The sequence below is a fragment of the Plectropomus leopardus genome, chromosome 24 (genome assembly GCF_008729295.1).
Source record: "Plectropomus leopardus isolate mb chromosome 24, YSFRI_Pleo_2.0, whole genome shotgun sequence".
In the NCBI taxonomy this organism is placed as follows: domain Eukaryota; kingdom Metazoa; phylum Chordata; class Actinopteri; order Perciformes; family Serranidae; genus Plectropomus; species Plectropomus leopardus.
In genome coordinates this window covers 8,863,146-8,870,874 of record NC_056486.1, presented here as the reverse complement: position 1 = coordinate 8,870,874, position 7,729 = coordinate 8,863,146, and the positions used below count along the sequence as shown (strand labels likewise).

The 7,729-nt window shown below is 37.2% G+C and overlaps 1 protein-coding gene across 4 annotated transcripts; it reads right to left on the bottom strand.

Annotated features, from left to right (window-relative positions):
- Positions 1 to 2,240: 2,240 nt before the first annotated feature.
- On the bottom strand, positions 2,241 to 6,206 carry prkag3a (protein kinase, AMP-activated, gamma 3a non-catalytic subunit). Of its 4 annotated transcripts, none has more exons than XR_006107161.1 (13): positions 6,138 to 6,206; positions 5,955 to 5,994; positions 5,768 to 5,868; positions 5,599 to 5,680; positions 5,451 to 5,509; positions 4,210 to 4,270; positions 4,065 to 4,119; positions 3,847 to 3,973; positions 3,579 to 3,744; positions 3,446 to 3,483; positions 2,848 to 2,994; positions 2,580 to 2,760; positions 2,241 to 2,497 (listed from the first exon to the last, which is right to left on the bottom strand). XR_006107161.1 is itself a non-coding variant. In XM_042513062.1 (12 exons), the coding sequence occupies exons 1-12, from the start codon at positions 6,153 to 6,155 to the stop codon at positions 2,484 to 2,486; spliced, it is 1,089 nt and encodes a 362-aa protein (XP_042368996.1). In that variant the 5' UTR covers positions 6,156 to 6,206; the 3' UTR covers positions 2,241 to 2,483. The 4 variants fall into 4 exon arrangements, 1 of the variants encoding a protein (XP_042368996.1); XR_006107162.1 differs by having other exon boundaries at positions 4,225 to 4,270; XR_006107160.1 differs by having other exon boundaries at positions 3,579 to 3,973; positions 4,225 to 4,270.
- Positions 6,207 to 7,729: the final 1,523 nt, after the last annotated feature.

The window sequence follows — 7,729 nt, the reverse complement described above, 5'->3', positions numbered from 1 at the left end:
TCTTTTTTTTTTTTTTTGGTATAGTATTCTGTGCGTTTAAAATGCCTCCTAAGTAATAAAGCCCAAAGTCTAAGCCAAAGGGAGCTCTCTTTCCCTCCGGAGACACTGCTCCTAAACTGCCTGTCTAAGGTGTTTTTATTAATGGGTGTGTGCAATCTGGCTCAGAGGAAGGCAAATGCAGACTCAGCTGGTAAATAGAGCAACCTACTTTAGCTCACATGCTAGCTACCAAGCTTTCAACCTTCTTCTTCTCCTTCGGAAATAAACGACTGCACTGCATTGTGGTATAAGGGAGTAAAATGCAGGGTACATCCATAGACTGTATTTAAATTCATAAATAAATAAATACAAATAATTAAATATATAGTCTAATCTCTGGAACAATAAACATAATTGCCTATGTAACAGAGTTGGTTAAATTAACAGCGCCCTCCACGTGCGTGGGCGCGCAGACGAACGCCACGAAGAAGAAGAAAAAGCAGAAGAAGAAGAAAGTAGGTTTTGTTCTCTTGCTGGTCTGGGATAATATCTGATTTTGTAAGACTTCAAATGTTAATATTTTGTATTTTTTCGGTCTAATTTACTTATAACAAGTTTAAGCCATATGTTTTAAACCAAGTTATCATTTATTTCACTCCACAATTATTATTTTTAAAGACTAAAACTGTCACTTATTGTTTTAAATTAGCTTAATTATTTACTTGTTCCAGGTGTTATCCAGACCTATCATGGTGCCAGTTCTGATTACCATCGTCATTTCACGGTTATACTGTGTTTACAGGTAATATTTTATGCTTTTTCCTGTGTGCCTTTATGATGTGTTAATGCATAATGTTATCCGGTTTATTAGCGCTAGCTGTCCTTTTTATTATTGTCCAGTAGCCACACGTTATTTTTGGCTAGCTCATAGAAGACAATGACAGTATGGTAATTAGCATACATAATTAGCATGGCGCTGTTTATGTGCGCTGTTTTAAATGTCGAATAAGTTCATTAGTCCTCTCTTATATTAAAAATTGATCATTTTTATACATTCATGTATTTCAAGTGTAATGCATGTGAATATGCAACCTGAGGCATTGTAACAGACAAATAATATATGCTGTACTATCATACCATGTTTTAATGCTTTATACACACACACACACACACATATACATATATGTGTGTATATATATATATATATATATATATATATATATATATATATATATAAAACATGAAATTCCTGTGTTTTTTGGGGTGGGGTTAAATTAAAATGACTTGTGCCAAGACCAATGCTAATTCCCATCCCACTGTCATACTTTGTTTACAGGAGTGCACTGTGCAATAAAGAGGCCCATAATCCACCTGATCGCCTTTGGTGTGTAAGAAGTGACAGTATTTTGGAGCTGCATCTCATCAGATAAATTTGTGACGTCACACATACGTGAGTGTGAAAGTAGAAGGGAAACCATATGTTTTGGTTATTCATGTCATAGACGGGGTGTTTTGGTTCCTCTAATGGACTCTAATAGAAAATCTGCACAGTATGTTTTTGTTTTACATATAACTTCATATTTAATATTGGGACTATTATCTTACTTTGAAGGCAATAATGGTTTTCGGCCTTATTGTTGATCATTTCCGGCAACTTGATGTACCCATGACACAGATGGGCGGACGGATCATAAAGCCCGTCACGGAGGAGAAAAAAAAAATGTAGTCACGTGTTTCCTTGTTTACTGTATAGAGAGATTGGGATTAAAACCCAAGTGTACCACCATGCGGTTAGAAATACTCCTGCATGCATGGAGTGTTACTATCAGAGCCCATAATAATAACCTGTACCACTGCAACTACTATTGCTGGTGATCTATGTTGTTGTGTAAACTGTATAGAATAGAATAGAATAGAATAGAATAGAATAGAGCAGATGTGATTTAACTCTAAATTAAAGTCTGGGATAATGCATCAAATGGTAACATTTATGTTTTAAACTGTACGCTGTGCCTTTTAAATATAATAAATAAAAAATATAATATATGATATGATACAATATCATATTATACCAAGCCATATAATACCATACAATACAAAATATTACAATATAATACATGATACCAAACCATACCATAGAATATATATATATTTTGAGAGGACTATATAGCTGATGTAGGCCTATTTTATAAGCACACTTCAGCCATCCTTCACATACCGTACTTCTCCATGAAATACATACAGAAAAGACCCCTCATCTGCAAGTTTTGATACAAATGTTTATTACAGAAATATACAGTATTGTGTAAACACATATTGATCAATTTGGTCAAATACAGCCACATTGGACGTTGTGCTGGAGACCTATAGAGATTCATTACATCAGCGTCAACTCATTGTCCTTTATTGTTACTTGAACGCATCACATACATCACAAAAGACGTCTTAATGTAAACAGCAGCACAGCCAGGGGATTTTTCTTCCTCTTGTAATGTCTCTATCAGTCACAAGTTGATCTCTGAAACACATAAGCAAAATTTACAATCATTCCACTCAGCAACTATCATGAGGATGATAAAAAAGGAGGCTTGAGAGCCTACCTGGCTGAACACGGCCAGTACTCAAATCTACCCAGGAGGGAGGGGGACCCTCTGTCCCCTGGTGCTAGGACAAAAGGGCATCAATACCTGCAGGGGTTAAGACCATGGCCTGCAGCAGGTCAGACAGAGAGATGATGCCTCTCACAACATCAGCCTTGTCCACCAGGACCAGCCGATGGACCTGAAACAAGGAAGTAAAGAACATTCTCCTGCATTTCTCCGAGTTTATAACTTGATAAGAAACTCTTCTAAAAAAAAATAAATCTACCTCAGCTTTGACAATGCGGTCTATTATGGTTTCCAAAGTTTCATCAGGGTAGCACTTGATCACTCCCTCGATGAAACATGTGCGCCTGCGAACTGCCTCATGCATTGGCATGTCCAGATTGTTGTAAATCTTCTGGGCTGCTAGATTCTGCAATAGAGCAAACACAGATACCCAAGTGCACTGTTATCACCATTAAATTTATTACAGTATTCCACAGTAGATTTTGAGGTTAACAGTGTAATATTGGCTCTAAAAAGCATCAAGAGGTTAAGTGTTACTGTACTTTGGAAAAAAAGTATATTACTGTGAGAATTCTTACAGAACAAATGCTGACTTGAAAAGATTTATAGTGTTTTACTGTAATTTGAAAAAAGAAAAATGTTAATTGCTGTCAGAAGTTGGCCGTATTTTCACAGCAGTAATACTGACTTGAAAAAGCACCAAGAATTACAGTGTTTTACTGTAATTTGAAAAAAAACTGTACATAACTGTTAGAATTTGGCCATAAGCAATTTGTTACAGTGTGGGCAAACAATGCTACGGCATGCAAGGACAATGAAAAGACATGTAATCCCACAAAAATCTGCAGACGACTTACAATGACATCAAATCTTGAGTAGAGTGACACCACTTTGCCTGAGAAAAAGAAATGTCATATGCTGTAATATTAGTACGAGGATACTTTATTACGTATTTTAATTGGTAAATTGTATAATACAGCTTTTTAATACCTTTTTCATCCACCACAGGTAGTGCAGACACCCGCCTTTCCACAAAAATGGACAGGGCATCATAAAGTGTTGCTGTTTGTTGAACAGTGGCAATGTTCCTGAACGTTCCAATCCCAAGCTCCTGAATCTCCCTTTCAATGAACGCAGGCTTGGGAACCCTTTTCCCCTGAAAACATCCAACAGAAGATCCACGGCAAATGTCAGAAGATCCACGGCAAATGTCATGGTAAATGTAAGTATACCACACGCTAAACATCTGCTTGCTCACAAATATATGGAGGAACTTGAGGATTCTTTTGTGGGTGAGAATGTGTAAGACGTTTCCAGACTCTGGGTCGATGACCGGCAGCCTGTGGATCTTATATTTAAGTAAGGAATAGATGGCATCAAAGAGGCTAAGAGAAAAAAGGTAGAGGAGACAATTTTACTGCCAGTGGACAAGAATGTAAAGAGTTAAAATAATTAAATCTGAGAGTGTGCACTCACCTGGCCTCTGGAGAAATAGTGATTAGGAAGTGATTGGAATGTGGTAAGTAGACATCTAGACAGATGAAGATAAAGAACTCGAATGAATAATTCACAGAGATATATTCACTGACATTAATAGTATTGATCTGTGTTGGTTATTTACTTCGAAATGAATCACCTCTCCATGTCTCAATCTTGTGGTTCTCCAGCTCGTACATTTGAACCTTACAAGGGTAAGGGCAATGTCAAATTGCGAGTCAATGTTTACACGTCAAGAAAAGAAAAGGTTAAAAAAATATTGCAACCAATGCAAAATCTTCTGTCAAGCGTGGGAGGTTCACACTGCGTTGCTTTGTGACTATCTAATAAAAGGTGTTAAATAATGTCGGATCCATGATCCATGATACTTCAGCCACAGCATGACTATTTGTATGACCATGTGTCAGTTTGACTTTGTGAAGAAACTTTGTTTTTCTTGCATGCTTCTGGTGAATGAAGAATCTAAAAAAGGTAAACCATCTTCATGAATTGAAGTAAGGGACTGTACTTTATTTATCAGAGGATAGGGTGGCTGGGGTGTCACTTTGTTTTTTATTTTTTGAATCTTGACCCTTCCCATAGTTACAAATAGTTACCTGACTTTATACTTGCATGTCCTTGTTGAATGGAGTATCGAAAAATGGCAAACCTTTTTCATGAACTGAAGTAAGGGGTACTTTATTTATTAAAGGAGGTGGGCGGCTGGAGTGTGGCTTTTTTTTTTTTTTTTTATCTTGACCCTCCCCATAGTTACAAATATTTTTTCAACTTCCCCGAGTGATTGGGGAAAAGTATGACATTCCCTCCTCCATAAATAATCATGTTTTTATATATTTACACCAGGTGTTAATATGGAGCCAAAACACCAGCAAACAGCATGGAAGGAGTTATCAACAAAACAAGCATGTCATTTTTTAAAATGCAAATCCTCCTGTAAAAGATTGCATCAACTATTTAAAAATATGATGATCATTTCAGTTTTGACAGATTCTGGATAAATATTTTGGGTTTTTTTTTCAAACACACTTACAGGTTTGGGGGTCTGAGGTTATTTAAGAAATTATAGAATATGCACATTAAAAGGTGAATATCCTTCCCTTACATCAAAAAAACAAAAAAAAAAAAACAAAGGATAAGTTCCTTCTCAGTGCTTAAATAAATATTTGAAATGTGTCCTCCGTTTTAGAATGTTCACCTTTTTTGGATTCTCCGTTCACCATAGAGGCATGCAAGAAAACCAAAGTTTTCTTCGTGAATTCAAGATAACATGATGAGTAACTGATACAGAAATGATCATTTTGCAGGTGAAGTATGCCTTTTAAAAAAAGTTGAAATTGTTTTAAAGTGTCACGTATTCATGCTCACCAGAGGGGACTTGTAATAGCAATGCAGGATGTTGATGAAATCTGTAATAGTCAGCATACCTGTGAGAGAAACATATTTACACCCCTATTATTACAATCCACAATAACCAATATTTGACTTTGGCTATACCATTAATTCCATGTCTTACCCACAAATCTCTGTATCTTGCTGTCCCATAAAGGTGCAGCCCTCAAGCCATTTGCCACCAGTGCATAAAAGGCCTTTTTCACCTTTTTGGAAGCCATAAATTCAAAGTCAGAGGATTTACAAGCCAAAAATACCAGCGTGATTGAAGCTTCTGTGCACGTGTTTCTTACTTGTAGTGTGGTATCAAATATGACCAGTTTACAGCTGGTCGGAATGGCATCATAGCAGCAGTGGCTTTTCATGAAATTCATGTAGATTGTGGCATCAGCCTCTGTGAGGAATCACATATTACATAATAACAGGAGATATGCATACACACAAACTGTTACAAACGAGCATGAGCTGTTGTTATTGTACCTTGTTTCTTTATTTCCTGCTTCTTTTCTGGTAGTGACACCTAAAACAGAGCAAGCAAAACATTCTCCACATGACATTGTCAGAATATTTTGAAATGCATAAGGCTGCTCATTTCCTCAAATAATTCTTTAAACTAAACAAACAATTTTCTTCTAGTTGTATATTTCCAAAGTAACATTTCACCTTTGAAGGAGGCTCCATAATTCTGTTGTGAGTCCATGAAAAAGCCGCTTGTGACTCCGCTCGGTTTGTTACCCTTTCCTATAAAGCAGTTGGGTCTATATTAGGAGTTCTCAAGTGGTATGTGTGGGGCCGGGGGGGCAGGGGAGGGGAGGCTCAGGGGGAGGGACACTCAAGATTCTTCCTAACCGAGACATCTGCTCCCGTCTCTTTAAAACGAACTCGTCATTGCCCTGCCTTCATACTTGTTTAAAGTAATGCACTGGCTTTTCTTTGAACCCTCACTGCCATCTCAGATCACATTTATTTGCCACCATGTGTCGGCTGCAGAGCTGGAGCCCAGGGGTGAATTATGAAACATTGGGCCCCTGGGCACAGATACACAAAGGGCCCACCACCTCTCCTACACAGGCAGAGGAGACATAGATTTTGTGGTCTCTTTATAGTTGTTATGCATCTTTTTGTTGTTTTGTGTCTCTTGGTAGTCATTACAAGATTCTTTGTGGTTATTTTGTGCTGATTTGACTTACTTTTTAAAATAGTTTTTGTCATTTTATGTCTCTTCATAGTCATGAGTCTCCTTTTGGTTGTTTTGTGTCTCTTTGACTTAATTTTGTGTTTTTTACTTTGTCATTTTATGAGTCTTTGTGGTCATTTTGTGTCTGCCTCTGGTTAATTGTATATCTTTGTAGTTGTTTGGGTCTCTTAATTAATTAATTTTGTGTCTGTTTGGGTAATTTTTTTTTGGTTGTTTGGTTTTACTTTGAAGTCATTTCGCTCTGGGATCTCTCTGTGTCTCTTTGTGATCACTTTGAATCTTTTCTGGTCACTATATGTTATATTTTGACATTTTACGAGTGAAGGCCAAGGGCATCCCTGACACTTTGGGCCCGTGGGCTTGCGCCAGGCCCCCAGGAGTGCTGCTCAGCCCTGCTTCCAATTTCTCCCAGCAGCCACTTGTGTGTATTGCAGGGAAAAATAAACACCTGGGGCCCTAAAATCAATTTCCCCATAGACCACCATTATGAAAAAGACATCTGAAAAACTGTCGATAGGAACTAGAACTGCAAACAAGGTCAATAATTACTCTTCTATGATGATATTTTAATACACTGAGACTCTGATCTTAATCTGAAGCTTTTTGCCTTAATTTATTAGTTTAAACACATAATATTCTGACTATTGTTCTTGTAATATTAAAACATTGAGTTTTTTTTTAAGAATGTTTCCTTTTATTGACAGGATAGCCGTAAACTGACAGAAAATTATAGAGGAAGAGGGGGAAAATGACAAGTCACAAAGGGCCACAGGCGGGAATTAAACTTGAGCCCCTTCAAAATTCAAGGCAGGAGGGGAAAGCACTCTACCAGGTAAGCTAGAGGTCACCTCAAACATTTAGACACACTATACTATAAGATTGTTGTTGTTTTTTTTTTAAATATATTGTGATGAATCAGATCACTGTTTTGCAAGCTGGTGTCTGAAGGGAAAAAATAAAAACTATAAAGACCACAGAAAAACTGATAACTCAGGCTGTTAAGGTGCTGCTGGAAAATTTTAAGGTTGTTGGTCGATCCTTATCCAGGGCAGGTGAA